The sequence below is a fragment of the Neofelis nebulosa genome, chromosome 17 (genome assembly GCF_028018385.1).
Source record: "Neofelis nebulosa isolate mNeoNeb1 chromosome 17, mNeoNeb1.pri, whole genome shotgun sequence".
NCBI lineage: Eukaryota > Metazoa > Chordata > Mammalia > Carnivora > Felidae > Neofelis > Neofelis nebulosa.
The window spans coordinates 3837742-3855781 of NC_080798.1; the positions used below are offsets into that span (position 1 = coordinate 3837742).

The window sequence follows — 18040 nt, forward strand, 5'->3', positions numbered from 1 at the left end:
CTTGGTGGGGAGCAGGCAGAATTGGGGTCTTGTGAGACTCACATCTGGTCTGAAAGGTCACAGGGCCTCTGCCCTACAATTTTTTTTTTTAATTTTTTTTCCAACGCTTTTTATTTATTTTTGGGACAGAGAGAGACAGAGCATGAACGGGGGAAGGGCAGAGAGAGAGGGAGACACAGAATCGGAAACAGGCTCCAGGCTCTGAGCCATCAGCCCAGAGCCCGATGCGGGGCTCGAACTCATGGACCGTGAGATCGTGACCTGAGCTGAAGTCGGACGCTTAACCGACTGCGCCACCCAGGCGCCCCTGCCCTACAATTTTTAACTGAGATGGAGGTCATCAATACGGACATGAGGGTTACTTCAGAGATAGGATCCAACCACTACCCATTCGACGGTAGTGTGGGCATCCTATAGGTCTCTTGTCCCCCCCTATAGGTCCAAGATTGAACTGTAACTAGCATGCCTGGCCTCCTCTTGGCCCCCAGTGAGGGGATTTTGAGAAAGTTCATGATGAAAAAGTAGCTCCCCTTTCCTGTGGAATTTCTACATCAAAATTCCTCATATATGACATTCTGTGAATCTGTTCTTTCTGATCCTGTTATCCCCTCATGTGAGTAAGAAAGGATGAAAGAAGCTACAAAACAACCAGAACAACTAATTAAATGGCAGTAGTAAGTCTTCACATACCAGCAACCACTTCCAACGTAAATGGATTATCAAAAGACAGCATGACTGAGGGATAGAAAGAAATAACATCCAACTATAGGCTGCCTACGGAAGACTCACTTCAGCTTCAAGTCACAGGATGACTGAAAGGGAAAGGAGGTGCAGTGGAGTGAAAGCACAGATAATAAACGTTGTGAAAATGTAAGGTGTACAAGTGTTGATTGACTCACTTATAATCTGCAAGGTGATTGCCACCATGGCTTTAGCAAACTCCTCCCTCACATCACATAATTACCATCTCTTTATTTGTGGTGAGAATACTGAAGATCTATTCTCTAAGCAGCTTACAAGGATTTAATACAGTATTATTCCCTATAATCACTATGCTCTGCATTACATCTCCAGAATTCATTCATCTTATAACCGGAACCTTGTACCCTTTGACCATCATCTCCCCATTTCCCCCAGCCACACTGCCCCTGCTAAACACTGCTTTACTCTTCTTTGTTTCTGCTTCTAGGAGCTTAACTTTTTAAAATTCCACACATAAGTGGGGCGCCTGGGTGGCGCAGTCGGTTGAGCGTCCGACTTCAGCCAGGTCACGATCTCGCGGTCCGTGAGTTCGAGCCCCGCGTCAGGCTCTGGGCTGATGGCTCGGAGCCTGGAGCCTGTTTCCGATTCTGTGTCTCCCTCTCTCTCTGCCCCTCCCCCGTTCATGCTCTGTCTCTCTCTGTCCCAAAAATAAATAAAAAACGTTTAAAAAAAAAAATTCCACACATAAGTGAAATCATACATTATTTATTTGTCTTTCTCTGTCTGATCTGTTTCACTTAGTATAATGCCCTCAAGGTCCACACTTGTTCCTGCACATGGCAGGAATTCTTTCTTTCTCATGACTGAATAAGATAGATAGATAGATAGGTAGGTAGATAGATAATGTACCACATATTTTTATCCATTCATCCGTTGATGGGCATTAATCGATATGGTTGTTTCCAGGTCTCGGCTATATGTTCATGGGAGTGTAGACACCTCTTCAAGATCCTGTTTTCATTTCCTTTGGATACATACCCAAAAGTGAGATTAACAGAACGTCTAGAAGTTCCATTTTTAATTTTTTTTGGAAAACTCCCCATTGCTTTCCATACTTGGCTCCACCAAGGTATATTCTCACCAACAGTGTACGGGATCTTCTTTCCTCTACATCTTCACCAGCATTGTTGTCTCTTCTCTCTTTGATAATGGCCATACTGGTGTGAGGTGATATCTCATGGTGGGTTTGATTTGCATTTCTTTGGTGATTAGCAACATCCAATGTGTTACTGACTGACGTTTCTCAAGTAGACTCCAGAACTCTCCCAGCGCTGTTTATGTTCATGGGTAGCTGTCCAGTTGTTGAAATTTGCAAGGGGACAGAGTCTGTGGTCTCCACGTCACCATTTCTGTGACATCACTCTGAGCATGTATCATTTCTCCTTTTTTAAAAAAATGTTTATTTATTGGGGAGCCTGGGTGGCTCAGTCAGTTAAGCCTTCAACTTCAGCTCGGGTCATGATCTCACAGTTCTTGGGTTTGAGCTGACAGGTTTGAGCTGTGCTGACAACTCAGAGCCTGGAACCTGCTTCAGATTCTGTGTCTCCCTCTCTGCCCCTCCCCTGCTCATGCTTTTTCTCTCTCTGTCTCTCAAAAATAAATAAACGGCAAAAGAATGTTTATTTATTTACTTTGAGAGAGACAGAAAGCCTGAACATGGAAGGAGCAGAGAGAGAGAGGAGAGAGAGAATCCCAAGGAGACCCCACACTGTCAGCACAGAGCCCCATGTGGGCCTCAAACACATGAGATCATGACCTGAATCAAAATCAACAGTTAGATGCTTAAACCACTGAGCCACCCAGGCACCCATGTATTCTCTATTCATAAACAAATTTCCTTTTCATCCACAGATTTGATCTGACAAATGTTGCATTAAGTTTCCAATTATGTATTGATTTATGCCTTACATAGTTCAAGGAGATGTGATTAGATCAATTGTAGTTCATAAGTGCTGCATCTTATATGTAAATGAATTATTTAAATAGAAAAAAATAACTTCTTTATAAAAGCATTTTTGTTTTATATTCAATTTTGGTTATAGCTAGCAGCTAATTTCACTAAATAATAATAATAACACCACAGACTGACACTTTATTGATTTAGAACATGTTTAATGATTTTGTTTTAGATGAGATTTATTGTGAGTACATTTGAGTCTTCTTATGGAGATGGTGATTTGATCTAATCCTTGAGGAGATGAGTTAATCTGTGGATGTGTGGTAATATGTTAACATTTTTGAATTATCACTGCCACTTTACTGAAGGACTGGTTTATTATGTATTAAGATACCCTGACTCTCATAGCTTACTTTTGACTGTCCAGCCTTCTTTTTGTTAGATGAAGATTTACATGTTTTCCAAACAAGCAAAGATAAAAAGGAGAGAAACAAGAAAACCCCAGACTCCTAAATACAGAGACAAACTGGTGGTTGCTGAAAGGGAGGTGGTGAAGGGATTAAGAACACACCCTGATGAACACTGAGTAATGGACAGAATTGTTAAATCATTATACTGGACACCTGACACTAAAGTAACTCCGTATGTTAATTCTACCTGAATTTAAAAATACAAATTTAAATTAAAAAATAAACAATTAGCTGAAAAGAAGATTTTTTTTGTTTTGTTTTCTACAATTACATGAACCAGTTTGAAAGCTATACATTGTACTTTTTTTTTTCAATATATGAAATTTATTGTCAAATTGGTTTCCATACAACACGTGCCCTCCTCATCCCAAAACGTGCCCTCCTCAATACCCATCACCCACCCTCCCCTCCCTCCCAACCCCCATCAACCCTCAGTTTGTTCTCAGTTTTTAAGAGTCTCTTATGCTTTGGCTCTCTCCCACTCTAACCTCTTTTTTTTTTTTTTTCCTTCCCCTCCCCCATGGGTTTCTGTTAAGTTTCTCAGGATCCACATAAGAGTGAACACATATGGTATCTGTCTTTCTCTGTATGGCTTATTTCACTTAGCATCACACTCTCCAGTTCCATCCACGTTGCTACAAAGGGCCATATTTCGTTCTTTCTCATTGCCATGTAGTACTCCATTGTATATATAAACCACAATTTCTTTATCCATTCATCAGTTGATGGACATTTAGGCTCTTTCCATCATTTGGTTATTGTTGAGAGTGCTGCTATAAACATTGGGGTACAAGTGCCCCTATGCATCAGTACTCCTGTATCCCTTGAGTAAATTCCTAGCAGTGCTATTGCTGGGTCATAGGGTAGGTCTATTTTTAATTTTCTGAGGAACCTCCACACTGTTTTCCAGAGTGGCTGCACCAATTTGCATTCCCACCAACAGTGCAAGAGGGTTCCCGTTTCTCCACATCCTCGCCAGCATCTATAGTCTCCTGATTTGTTCATTTTGGCCACTCTGACTGGCTTGAGGTGATATCTGAGTGTGGTTTTGATTTGTATTTCCCTGATAAGGAGCGACGTTGAGCATCTTTTCATGTGCCTGTTGGCCATCCGGATGTCTTCTTTAGAGAAGTGTCTATTCATGTTTTCTGCCCATTTCTTCACTGGGTTATTTGTTTTTCGGGTGTGGAGTTTGGTGAGCTCTTTATAGATTTTGGATACTAGCCCTTTGTCCGATATGCCATTTGCAAATATCTTTTCCCATTCCGTTGGTTGCCTTTTAGTTTTGTTGGTTGTTTCCTTTGCTGTGCAGAAGCTTTTTATCTTCATAAGGTCCCAGTAATTCATTTTTGCTTTTAATTCCCTTGCCTTTGGGGATGTGTCGAGTAAGAGATTGCTGCGGCTGAGGTCAGAGAGGTCTTTTCCTGCTTTCTCCTCTAGGGTTTTGATGGTTTCCTGTCTCACATTCAGGTCCTTTATCCATTTTGAGTTTATTTTTGTGAATGGTGTGAGAAAGTGGTCTAGTTTCAACCTTCTACATGTTGCTGTCCAGTTCTCCCAGCACCATTTGTTAAAGAGACTGTCTTTTTTCCATTGGATGTTCTTTCCTGCTTTGTCAGAGATTAGTTGGCCATACGTTTGTGGGTCTAGTTCTGGGGTTTCTGTTCTATTCCATTGGTCTATGTGTCTGTTTTTGTGCCATATACATTGTACTTCTAATTTTAGGTAGTTACATGTTATTATAGGAATTCTCATTTATAATTTTGAACAATTTTTTAATTCCTCCTCTCTTTTAGTAAAAGGACCCAAACTTTGGCTCAACTCTTAGTACTTACATTTCTCAAAAGCTCTGTCATTCTGTCTGTCTCTCTCTCTCACCTACACATTTCGGTATTTGGATTCAGCTAATATTTTGATTCAGCTTCCTTAAGTACAAATGTATATGTGTAAGGATATATACATGTAATTTTCCAATGTTTAATTCTTTGCCATTTTCCCTCACTATCTCACATTATTTCCTTCATTTCAGATTTTTTGTTCTTCTAACTGAATTACACCATGTAGTGTTGCTTTCACTGAGTGTGAAATCAGTAAAACAGATGAGACTTTGCAGCTCTGAAATGCCTTATTTTATTTTTTTATAACCATATTTCAGTAGTACCTTAAATTCTATCTAAACACCAGAACAAAATGGCCAACAAAATTTTAAAGAAATGACTTTCTATTAGTACAAACAAGCTTTCAAAATAGGCATTACACTTATAAACTTTTTAATTATATGACGTTGGGCAAAGATTGGATAGTATGGGAGACTTTGGAAGCCACCACAAAGATTTCCTTTGGCAGATAGTGTTCTCTCTCTTTATCCAGATACTTCATAATTTTTTTTCTTTTCAAGGAGAGGACAAAATACACATGCTTGGAGGGGAAATCAATCTGGTGGTTGAGGAAAGAACCCACAACCCCTCCTCATCTCTCTTGAAGGCACACCCTGACCTGGTGACTTTAACATGTGGGACATGAGTCCTAACAGGGCAGATGGGGTGACCTGATTCCACAGAATTTACGAATTTGTCTCTGCAGATGCTTTCACTATTGGCCTCAGTAGTAATTTGGCTCAGTATACAATTCCCTACCAACACTTCATTCCTTGGGGATATTTGTCAGTAGCTTCTGGCACCCATTTTTACCTTTGGGAAATGTGGCCTGCAGGTGGCCTTTGCACTTTCCCCAGGAAGTAATTTTAGGACGTTTCTGCAGACCCAACAAGCCTCTGTTGCATATTTTTCAATTGAGGTGAAATTCACAAAGAATAACATTAACCATTTTTACAGGTACAATTCAATGTACGATTTTTAAAATCTAATTTACCCTGGATTTCTTCATTTTACTATGAAGTGTCAACATACGGGTTTTATTTTTAAATGTGCATCCACTACCATTTAAATCGTCTTTCCTCATCTTTGGAAAATACTCAAATTACTTGCCTCTTGGGCAGTTGGGAGACAGCATTCTCCGTCCTTTCTTCCTGACACAGTAGATGTTACCTTGGCCCTCCTCATTCTACTCCCAAGTACCTGAAATCTCCATTTCTGGCCTATTCCGCAGTCTGGAAAGTTTCCTCAATATTGTGTTCCAGCTTCCTGACAAACTCTTCAGGCAGGTCTTCCCCTTGACAGAATGAAAGCTTAGAACGTATTCATTCAACTGGATTCTTCACCATTAAAATTTCTAACTCATTTCTATCACTGCCTCTTCAAGTATCAATCATATTCTTTTCTCAAAAATGCAAGTTCCAGGGGCACCTGGGTGGCACAATAGGTTGAGCGTTCCACTTTGGCTCTGGTCATGAGCTCGTGGTTTGTGAATCTGAGCCCTGCACTTGGTTCACTGCTGTCAGCCCACAGCCCACTTCCGATCCTCTGTCCCCCTCTCTCTGCCCATCCCCCACTCTTTCCTGTTCTCTCTCTCAAAAATAAAGATTTTTCTTTAAAATTCAAGTTCCTCCATCATCTTTCTGATATGAAACACATACCTAATTTAAGATAAGTCTACATATTCCTGGCACTGTATGTCCATGGATATATTAGCAGAATTCTCAATGAGCATTAAGATTGACTTTGTAGCACTGTTTCTTCTTATCAAAACTCCTCTTTGCAGTATACTCCTGTTGGGAGGGCTGAATTTCCACACACCTTACTTTCCACAAAGGTTTCCTCCTACAGCTGCACTGGGAGTCATTCACGATTAGGCAGCCATGCCTGCAGTTGTTTTGCCCTGTGACATCCACTCCCACAAACTTAGTGTCCACACATAGTTGTGTCTTGCAGGAATGGGTCCAATGTAGGGCTCACACTCACAGAGGTCCAGTTCTTCCTGCACTACAGTGAATTCTCTTCTGCATACATGGGGCCATGGCTCAGTGCTGACCACGGCTGGTTCCGTTGGCAAAAATATCCCAGTGCCCAACCATAAAAATGGAGAAGGGAGCAACACAGCCTCCAAACTCACCAGAGATCTGATCCCATCCTTGCCTGTGAAGACCTGGGGTTCCTCTCATGTCCACACAGAGGGGAAACATCCACACTGATGACCCCTTGTTGGTCCCAGACACCAGTGGCCACTCAGCTTTGACCTCTTGTATCTGTTGAGGTTCCTCAATTTGGGAACTTTCTTTTCTCCTCTTCTGCACTTGGCTGTGGCTACATTTTTCAGAAATATGATAAATAGCATCTCTCGGTGTTAGGAACGAACCAGGGCTCTTGAGTGAGCCCATCCATTGTCTACCTAGACAGTAGAGTGAGACAACACATCCTCTCATGCACCTCTTCCAAACTCTTCATCTGGCCTGAAATTAGTGATGACTGAGCCACCCCATGAACATGACAGCATGGGCCCCACACCTGCTCTGAGCACTAGGGTTCATGACAAACCTCTCCCAAGGAGGAAACTCAGGCTCAGAGACTGGATGATATTTCTCAGTCACACAGTCACTAGATGATAGTTGAATCTTTTTTTTTTTTTTGATAGTTGAATCTTTACACAAAGGTCAGTTTTCCGTTCATATTCAGAGCACAAACCCAACCGACTGAGCCCGAAGCTGAAGGCAGGACCAGAGCAATGCGGGGATACCTGCGAACAGAAACAAGGGGCACCGGGGGCTACGTTTCTAACAAGATGTGTGGGCGCTGTTGCAAGAAAAGGGAAATCCATGATGAGGGCTCTTGGCAGGGAGAAAACCCACAATCAGGGACCAGGAGAAGAGTCATGTTTTCTCACCATATTCCCCCCGTTTTCCTCCTTGAACTCATCGTCACAGTGAAGCTGTACTCGGCCAGCACAGTTAGCTGTTCAATGCATGCACTGCCGTGAGGCCTGCAAAGCTGGCTGGCCGGGATGCAACACACTGCACATGCGTCTTTGTGATTTCCTGCTGGTGGGGGGAGCAAGCGAAGTCACAGGCTGCGCATGCGTCTCTGGGATTTCCTGCTGGTGGGGGGAGCAAGCGACGTCACAGGCTGCGCATGCGTCTTTGTGATTTCCTGCTGGTGGGGGGAGCAAGTGAAGTCACAGGCTTCGCATGCGGCTTGGGATTTCCTGCTGGTGGGGGGAGCCAGCTGAGGCACAGTCTGCACAACTTCCATCCCACACTCCTTTCCTGAAATATGTTTTGATAAAGGACAACTTTTACAACGTAAAAGTATGATTCCATACAGATAAAAAATAAACACAAATCAACATTTGTGTTTACCTCATTGTGAATGAGGGAAGTAGGATGATGCCACCACTGTACACAGGACTCCAAAAAGCAGACTCATTTCAGGACGGGAATGTTGAAAGGAATTCTTGCTCTTGCCTCCTCCCAGCATTCTCTGTTGGGGCCTGTATTTGAGGATCCTGTACTGTTGATGATTCCTCTGTGGGGTCAGCGATTGGTGATTCTTGACCGAGAGGTGTAGCGAGCAAGCTCCCCCTTCTGGCTTCACGATCCTTTTTTTGTGGGGTTTCTCAGTATTAACCTTCACACTTCTCCCAACTTGAGAGTACCTTGAGACTGTCTGATCCAAACATGAGTCAGTTTCACACACATGCAGACGCACATGGGAGAGATGCCCATAGCTAACAGCACGAGATTTCGTTTGTTTGAGCCCACACAGGGCGGGGTTACTCAATCTGGACCAGGGGCACGTATTCCAGATTTCCATCCAAAAACATGGGGAAGGGAGCCTCAGCTTCCAACCTTTGCCTGGAGCCCGGATACTTCCCCTGTGAAAAGACACTGGGGTCCCTCTAGGGTCCACAAGGATGGAAAATCCCTCTCTATGACCCCTCCATGGTCCCAGGCACCAGTGGGAACTCAACTTTGTTCTCTCTTCCCTGCTGTGGTTCCAACTCCATTTTTGGAAATTTCATTTCCCGTTTCTCTGCATTTGTCCATGGCTGCATATTTCAGAATTACTGTGAGCAGCAACCTTGGCTTTCAGAACAGACCAGGTCTCCAGTGGGTGCATCAACCAAACAGCTGACTGCAGCGTCGGAACCCCGGATCCCATCACGTCATCAGGACCCAACCCAGGCTCATCTTGCCTGGTCTGGAAACTCACAGTGACTCTTCACTCCTGTGCACCTGGCACCAAATCCCCACAACCACCCCGGGGTTTGCAGTTCAGGACAAAATGCATCAGATGAGGAAACTGAGGCTCAGAGAGAGAACATTACCACCCAAGGCCATGTTGACAGTGAATGCTCCGGGAATATTTTGCTGAAGATGTTTTCCTTCAAAATGTAACCTCTACCCCAAATAAATGTCCCCTAAAGTTTACAGGCAGGACCCCAGAATGGCTGAGACAGCTTTGCCCCAGGAATGAGGGGCACTGAGAAGGCAGGAGGGACTCACAGCTGTGTTCCCAGGATGGGGAGTGGACGATGACACAGGAAGATAGAGAAGACGCTGAAGGCTGAGACAGAAAGAAAGCCCCCGGCCCCAGGTGAAGAGAGGGTTTACATTTCCTTCCCTGTTTCCCTGTATTTCTCCTCTGTGTGCATGACCCTGGTGACCTTGACCTGAGCCATGCAGAAATGTCACAGCTGTGTCTGCACTGACATGAGGCTGCAGAGGAGCCAGAACCCACACCCCCTGCAGCATCTCCAGGGCCTGGGGACCCTGTGGGAGGTGAGAACCCCCGGGGATGTGCTGAGAATGAAGGAGAACCCGTAGGGGAGGATCTGGGAGGGAAGGACGTGCCCTGATCTCCTCACCTGGATGGGACATCTCAGGAAGCCTTGGGTCCACTTGCTGCAGCATCATGGACACCAGAGTTGGGCCCCTAGAGACAGGCTGTTCCCCTTCCTGTGGGGCTGCTGACGTGACAACCCCATGACCAGGCAGACCAGCCCCCAAGTGACCACACCCTGTGCTTCTGTCTGTCCTCCAAGCACCAAGATCCCTCCCTCTGCACAGCCGGGGCCAGAGGCAGAGACGCCATGACCCCCACCCTCACTGCCCTGCTCCTCCTCGGTGAGATCTCAGGAGGGGAGGGGATGCCCTAGTCTGGGAGGGACTCACCCCACAACCAGGCCCTGGGCAGTCAAAGACCTCAGGCACAGGATGGTCATCGGGAGGAGGGGTATTGCTCAGGACTCGGGGCCATCCTCTCACAGAGACTCTCTTCCAGGTCTGAGTGTGGAACCCAGGACCCGAACGCAGGCAGGTGAGTGTGTCCCCAGGTGTTCCATCCCACCTCCTCACTGGGGCCGGGGGTCACCCACCAGGCAGCTGGGAATGGAGGACAATAGTTCTGGGTGGATGGAGAGGGGACGTCTGGGGGCTTGGGGCTGAGCTGGGAACTGGAGGTGGGAAAGGTCTTGTGACTCAGCCTCTGTGTCCTTCCAGGGACCCTCCCCACCATCTGGGCTGAGCCAGGCTCTGTGGTCCCCTGGGGTAGCGCTGTGAACATCTGGTGTCAGGGGACCCTGGAGGCCCAGAAGCTCCATGTGTATAGAGAGGAAGGCTCAGTGTACCTGGACAGACAGCCCACACTAGAGCCTGGGAACAAGGCCAAGTTCTCCATCACACACATGACAGATGGACATGCAGGACGGTATCACTGTTCCTATCAAAGCCCCGCTGGCTTGTCAGAGCGCAGTGACCCCCTGGAGCTGGTGGTGACAGGTACGAGCCCCCTCAGGGTCCCCGCCCCAGGCTTTGCCCTCAGGGAGGGGGTCTGCTCCCAGAGTGTCTCCCTCTCACAGTCCAGCCCTGGGGGGTATTGTGGGGGGTGGAATCTGAGCCCCATTTAATACGCCCCCTCCTCCTCTCCTAGGATTCCATGGCAAACCCCGTCTCTCAGCCCTGCCCAGCCCCGTCGTGACCTCAGGAGGGAAGGTGACCTTCCAGTGCACCTCATGGGTAGGATTCCATAGGTTCGTCCTGATGAGGGAAGGAGAGCCCAGACCCGCCTGGACCCTCGACTCCCAGCGACACACCAGTGGGCAGTTCCAGGCCCTGTTTCCTGTGGGCCCTGTGACCCCCAGGCTCAGGTGGACCTTCAGATGCTATGGCTATTTCAGCAACACCCCCCACATGTGGTCACTCTCCAGTGACCCTCTGGAGCTCCTGGTCTCAGGTGAGGGAAGCTGATTTTTGGTCCATCCATGTTTTGACCACCAGACAGGTTATGGAGGCTCTGCTCCCAGGGGAGTCCCAGATCAGAGGGTGGGGTGAGGGGGACACGGGATCTCACAGGTCAGAGAGACAGAATGTGAGAGACACTGAGACCTGGGGGTCAGGACAGGAGAAGAGAGGTTTGGGGAGAATCTGCTCCTCAATCCACGACTGGTTGTCTCCCAGGTGTGTCCAGGAAGCCCTCCCTCCTGACCCAGCAGAGCCCTTTCTTGACCCCTGGACAGAGGCTGATCCTCCAGTGTCGCTCTGACGTCGGCTATGACAGATTCGCTCTGTACAAGGAGGCGGCACGTGACCTTCCCCAGCGCCTTACCCTGCAGCCCCAGGCTGGGCTCTCAGGGGCCGACTTCCCCCTGGGCCCAGTGAGCAGCTCCCACGGGGGCCGGTACACATGCTATGGTGGACACAACCTCTCCTCCGAGTGGTCGGCCCCCAGTGACCCCCTGGACATCCTGGTCACAGGTGAGGGGACACGGGTTCAGTCAGGGCCCCAGACTCTGCACAGGCCCTGCTGGGGGCGTCCCAGGTGGTGGTGGCTGGGATCGGGGGTGTGGGGTCCCCAGGGAGGGAGAGAGACAGAGAGACAGGGGATGGGGAAGGGGAGAGACTCAGAGGACAGACAGACTCCGTTCAGAGCAAGGATGGACAGCCCTTCACCTGCCTTCCTCTCTCCAGGACAGCTCCTCTCCACACCCTCCCTCTCAGTGCAGCCGGGACCCATGGTGGCCTCAGGAGAGAATGTGACCCTGCTGTGTCAGTCCTGGAGCTTTGTGGACACTTTCCTTCTGTACAAGGAGAGGGCAGCCGACCCTCCCCTGCGTCTTAGATCAAAGTACCAAGCTGGACATTACCAGGCCAAATTCTCCATGAGTCCTGTGACCTCAGCCCAGGGGGGGACCTACAGGTGCTACGGCTCATACAGCAACTTCCCCTACCTGTTGTCACACCCCAGTGACCCCCTGGAGCTCCAGGTCTCAGGTGAGGGGCCCCAGCCCTGTCCCCTCTGTGTCCCAATGTTGTCTTCAGGGCTCTGTGCCCAAGAGAGCCCTGGGCTGAGACATAATGGAAGGGGCTCAGGGGAAGTGTCACCCGAGGGGTCTGCCCCTCAGAGCACAGGAGGGAAACACGCCCCTCCCTCCCTGCCCCTTTCCTTGTCCCCGTCACCACAATTCTCCAGGTGGAGGAGGAGGGCCCTGGGGGCCGCAGGGCACATGAGGGAGAAGACTGTAAGCAGAGACAGGGTCTTGAAGGGAAACTCCAGCCCCCTCCTGTACTACTGCCTTTCTCCCCAGGATCCTCTGGAGAGCCTGGCCCCCCAGCCACAGATCCCAGCTCAACAGCTGGTGAGTCACAGTGGCTTCTGTCCAGGGCTTTCCTTCCCGTGTTTCAGAGATGCCAGGGCGGCCACCAGGCTCCAGGGGCTCTGAGGCCAGGGGGAGGAGGGCTGGGGTGGTCATGGCAGAGGGAGAGGGTGGGGGCCCAGCTGGGGAAGAGGCAGCCCCCTCTGCCCCCCCCGCCCCCGACCCCAGGAGCCTCTGCGGGCAAGTGAAGGTCTCTGTCAGGAGGAGGCGGGTGGGTCCATGGGATCAGGGGTTGGTTACACCGTCAGTTCAGGCACCTCTGGAGACGCTGGCTTGGACACGCCCCTCCCCTGCCTGGGCCTCAGTTTCCCCAGGTGTAAAGGAGAGAGTCGTGGCCCAGATTAGATTTCCCCTCAGTTCTGGCCGTGGCTCTGGCCCCTCTGGGGGGAGAGGAGGGCTCACGGGGAAGCCCCTCTGGGTCGGGATTCTATGGGGACCTGGCCCTCTGCAACGATGGGATGACCCTGTAGGGGGAGGGACGGGAGGACAATGGCTGGGGGCCTTCAGGTAGTGAGGGGAATCTGGAAGGACCCTCGGCCCCAGACGAAGATGCTGGGACAGACCCGCCTGCAGATAAGGAGCCCAGAGCCCCAAGCTGGTGTCGGCCTGGGGGGGCAGCATTAGGAGAGCGCAGGGAACCCACAGCCTGGGTTCCAGTCCCAGCCCTGCCGCCTCCACGCTGGGCCACCTGGGACACGTGATCAGCCTCCCTGTGCCTCACTTTCCTGTCTGTGGAGTGGGGGGGTGGGGGCGGGGCGGCAGTGCCCTGCTGCGTGACCCTTGACAGGGTCAGAGGTGAATGCCCAGGGCCCAGCACGTGCCTGGCACACAGCAGGCGCCCAGTTAAATGGCATCACTGGCTCCTTCACGGTGTGGCTCTGCCCAAGGTCCCAACCGGTACCTGTACGTCCTCATCGGGGCCGCGGGGGCCTTCGTCCTGCTGCTCTGCCTCCTCGTCGTCCTCCTCGTCCGTCGCCGGCGTCAGGGCAAAGGCAGGAAGCCGGGTGAGAAGGGACGGGGGTGACCAGCCCCAGGGGGTGGTGGCTGTCCCGTGGGTGGATGGAGAGTGGCTCAGGGCACCAGCCAGAGGGAAACCAGATGTCGGAAAGGCCAGCGTAGAAAGACACTTCTGCAGAGTCTCACGTCGGAGAGGCTAGAAAGAAAACACGTAAGGTCAGCACCCATGTGCCAATTGAAGGTGTTTTCCTCTTTTCCATCTCGGGAGATGTTGAAACACGGGCAATATGTGTGAAGGGTTCCTTTCCTCTGGGATCACGTGGCGGGGGTCGTAACCTCCCAGCCCGGGGGGAAGCTGATTCCCAACTTCCTGCAGGGGCCGCAGACCCAGAGCCCCAGGACAGAGGCCTGCAGGACAGGTAACTCGTGCCCGCAGACCCCCGGGCCCCCACCCGCCTGCCCGTCTATGCCCCCTAACACCCCATCTCCTCCCCAGCTCCGGGCCAGCTGCCGCCACCCAGGAGGAGACCCTCTGTGAGAGGAGTGGGGGCGCCCCGGGGGGTGGGGGCTGGGAGAGGCTGGTGGCTGGGAGTGAGGACCGCGTTCCTGCACGTGTGGCCTCGGCCCCTCACCCGCCACTGGAGCCCCTGGACCGCGGGGTGGGGTGTGAGCCCAGGGGACCTTGCCAAGAGACACGCCCCCCTTTCTGCCCCAGCAGATGCCGCCGTGCAAGACGCACAGCCCGAGGAGGGGGTGGAGCTGGACCAGCGGGTGAGACCCCTGCTCCCGTGCAGACCCCGAGGGCCCTCCTGGTGCCAAACGTAAACCAACGGACACTCCTGTGTCCTCACACCACCCGGTCGTGGCGGTGTCCCACGGGTGCCCTCTCCCTCCTTGGGCACCGCGGGGCCTCTTGCCGTGACCTCGCGGGACCTCCCACATGCCCCCCTTGACTGGTCCTCACCCGCCGTCGGACTTCCGGTTGTTGGGGTGCTCGCTCAGGTCTCAAGAGGGTGCGTGAACACCCGCAGGTCTCTAGGCCCCATTCGTTCATTTGCCCGGCAAATGTGCACGGAGAGCCCACCGTTTACCAGGCCCCACCTAGTGCTGCAGGCACGACAGTGAGCAAACCTGACCCACGCTCGGCGAGCTCACCTCGTGGGCGACAGACCATATGCGAGGAAGTGGGCAGTGTCCTGGAGTGCAAAGTGTGGCTGGGGAAAATAAGGCAGGAGGTGGGGGTAGCAGGCGCAAAGGTCCTTAGGCAGCAACATGCGTTTTCAGGAAGGTGGGGGTGACGGCCATGTGGTTGGAGCCGAATGAGCAAGAAACAGTGTCAGGAACAGATTCAGAGCCGTAGGAAGCACCCAGATGCCCCAAGGCTCAGGAAGTCCCTGAGGAGTCCACCAGGAGATTGACCTAAGCTGCCTAAAAGTTCGAAAGCATCACTCTGGCAATAGTGTGGAAAACTCACCGAGGCTGTCGAGTGGAATCAAGGAGACGAATCTCCCCCTCACTGTCTGTCTCCAGCAGGACGCGGAGGATGGAGACCCCCAAGGAACGATGTATGCCCAGGTGAGCCACTCAAGATCAAGACTCAGTCGGGGACCGGCCACTTCTCCTTCCCCCCTGTGGGGGGGATTGCCGGACACAGGAGACAAACAAGCAGAGGAAGACAGGCAGATGGACAGTCAGGTGGGTCCTCTCTTCTCCAGGCTCCCAGGCTCCCCCCACGCTAACCACACACCTCCCCTCTCCCTCCGCCCACTGCAGGCTGCCGCATCTGACGCCCCCCCAGATGTGACCTACGCCCAGCTGAACCGCTTGACGCTCAGACGGGAGACGAGTGCACCCCATTCCTCCCAAGCCAGGAAGCCTCCAGCAGAGCCCAGCGTGTATGCTGCTCTGGCCATCCGCTAGCCCAGGAAGGACCCACACCCCACACTCCAGGGAGGGGACCGCGGGGACCCCAGGAGGCGCGGGAGCTGCCCACAGAGGCCGCCTAATGGCCCCAGCCAGCCTGGACTCCTAACATAGACCAGTAAGAACTCCTGGGACCTTCTGGGAGTGACCGGATTCTGCCATCAAAGATAGCTAGAGCCCCTACATTTTGGAAATAAAGCAACAGACTTCTCGATAATCCGTGAGCGAAATGAGAAACCCAAAATGGAAATGGGAGAATGCTTACGCTGAATAATGTAAATGTTACACATCAGACCTATGGCGCAGGAAAATTAGCAACCGGGAACGAACGTATTTCAAAAAAAAAGCCTAAAAAGTCAATGGCATAAACTATTGTACCAAGAATTTAGAAAAAATAGCAAATTATTCCAAATGAAGGTAGAAGGAAGGAAATTATAGCGATAAGAGTAGCTACTAATGAAGACAAACAAAAAATAGAGCATAATCAATAAAGCCCAAACGTTTATTCGTGAAAACATGAAACATATTCATAAATCCTAGCCACGATGCCAAGAAAGACAGAGAGAGAGAAACAGACAGAGACAGAGAAAGAGGACATTATGAGCACAGCATCACATCCTATGGACTTTAAATACATAACAGAATTATTATGTTTATTTTTATTACTTATTATTATATTATTAACAATTTTGTGCTAATACATTAGAAAATGTAGAGGAAATGGACAATTCTCAAAAATGCAAAATGATGGAATAGGGATAAATAGAAACTCTAAATGCCGTATGTATAAAATATGTTGAATACACAATTAAAGTTTTTTCCACAAAGTGAACTGAGTCTGGAAAGTTTCACTGATGAATGCCTCCAAACACTGATGTATTCATAAAAATACACACACACATGCATGGACACACCTACATACATGTGAACATGCAAACACACATGTGGACACACAGGCACAAATACACACATATAAACACAAACACGTGAACACACATGCATGCACAGACACATAGACACACCTACATGCACGTGAACACACCCAAACATGTGAACGCACATGTGAACACATGGACACATATACGCATACAAACACAGGAACACACAAGCATGCAAAGACACATGGACAGGCCTACATACATGTGAACACGCGAACACACACAAATATGTGAACGCACATGTGAACACATGGACACATATGCACACAAACACAGGAACACACACGCACACAGAGACACATGGACAGGCCTACATACATGTGAACACGCGAACACACACAAATATGTGAATGCACATGTGAACACATGGACACATATAAGCACAAACACAGGAACACACGCACACAGAGACACATGGACAGACCTACATACATGTGAACATGTGAACACACACTGAAGCACACACAGACACAGAAACACCTACACACATGAACACACACATACACACACAAGAACCTGTGAACACACGTATGCACACGTGGGCATATGGACACACCTACATCCACAAACACGTGAGCACACATGTGAACACACATGCACACATACGCGTACCAAACTTACACAGGCTTCCCCAGAGAACAAAGAAAGAAGGAATGCTCCCCTGACACATTTTATCAGGCCAGAAAAACAAAAATTAACACGAAAACCTGGCAAGAAAACTACAAACTGGGAAAATCACGGTGAGCTCCGTCGCATGGACTCAGGTATAGGTCCCTAAACAAAATATCCAGAGACAAGGTTCAGCGATCTATAAAATAGGTTAACATGTCATGACAATGCAGGTATCTTTTTTTTTCAGGAATGCCTGGTGAGTTTCATATCCAAAATCAATACACTTCAAACATTAAAATAAGAAATAGTAAAGCAGGACAATAGCAACAGATGCAAAGCTTTTGATAAAACAGATCACCAATTTATAAAAGGGATAATTTTTACAGGCAAAAGCTTGAAACCTTTGTGCTGTGAAGGAGACTCAGACAACCATGTTCGGTGCTGCCACTTGTATTCAAGAAGTAACCAGCCAATTAAATAAAGCAAAAAAAAAAAAAAAAAGTGGTAAACACTAAATGGATAGAATAATGCTGTATTATTAATGGATCACAAAATTGTGTGCATGGACTATTCAAAATCATATAAAGATCCATGATTCTAATTTGAAAAGGATTTATGCAATGTCACTGGACACATCATCAATGTCCAAAAATCAACTGCATTTCTGGGGGGCCCCTGGGGGGCTCAGTTGATTAAACATCCGACTCTTTAGTTTCGGCTCAGGTCATGATCTCACGGTTCGCGGGTTCAAACTCCACATCAGAGTGCAGGGCCTGCTTGGGATTATCTCTCTCTCTCTCTCTCTCTCTCTCTCTGCCCTTTCCCCCACTCATGCTTGCTCTCTCACTAAATAAATAACCTTTTAAAAATAAAAATAAAAATAAAAATAAAAATCAATTGCATTTCAGACGTCCACTTTGGGGGCCCAGAGAATG

At 49.3% G+C, this 18040-nt stretch overlaps 1 protein-coding gene across 1 annotated transcript in view; it reads left to right on the forward strand.

Moving 5' to 3' along the window:
- Positions 1-16387, forward strand: part of LOC131500104 (leukocyte immunoglobulin-like receptor subfamily B member 3) — a 29718-nt gene extending 13331 nt beyond the window's left edge. Inside the window, exons 9-22 of the mRNA XM_058708844.1 lie at positions 9718-9802; positions 10015-10147; positions 10305-10346; positions 10523-10801; positions 10953-11255; positions 11480-11776; positions 11990-12292; positions 12607-12657; positions 13563-13679; positions 14009-14051; positions 14129-14166; positions 14348-14403; positions 14664-14777; positions 15166-16387. Coding sequence (XP_058564827.1) covers positions 9718-9802; positions 10015-10147; positions 10305-10346; positions 10523-10801; positions 10953-11255; positions 11480-11776; positions 11990-12292; positions 12607-12657; positions 13563-13679; positions 14009-14051; positions 14129-14166; positions 14348-14403; positions 14664-14777; positions 15166-15552 — 2248 coding nt within the window. The 3' untranslated portion in view covers positions 15553-16387. The remainder of the gene's footprint in view (positions 1-9717; positions 9803-10014; positions 10148-10304; positions 10347-10522; positions 10802-10952; positions 11256-11479; positions 11777-11989; positions 12293-12606; positions 12658-13562; positions 13680-14008; positions 14052-14128; positions 14167-14347; positions 14404-14663; positions 14778-15165) is intronic.
- The last annotated feature ends 1653 nt before the right edge of the window (positions 16388-18040 follow it).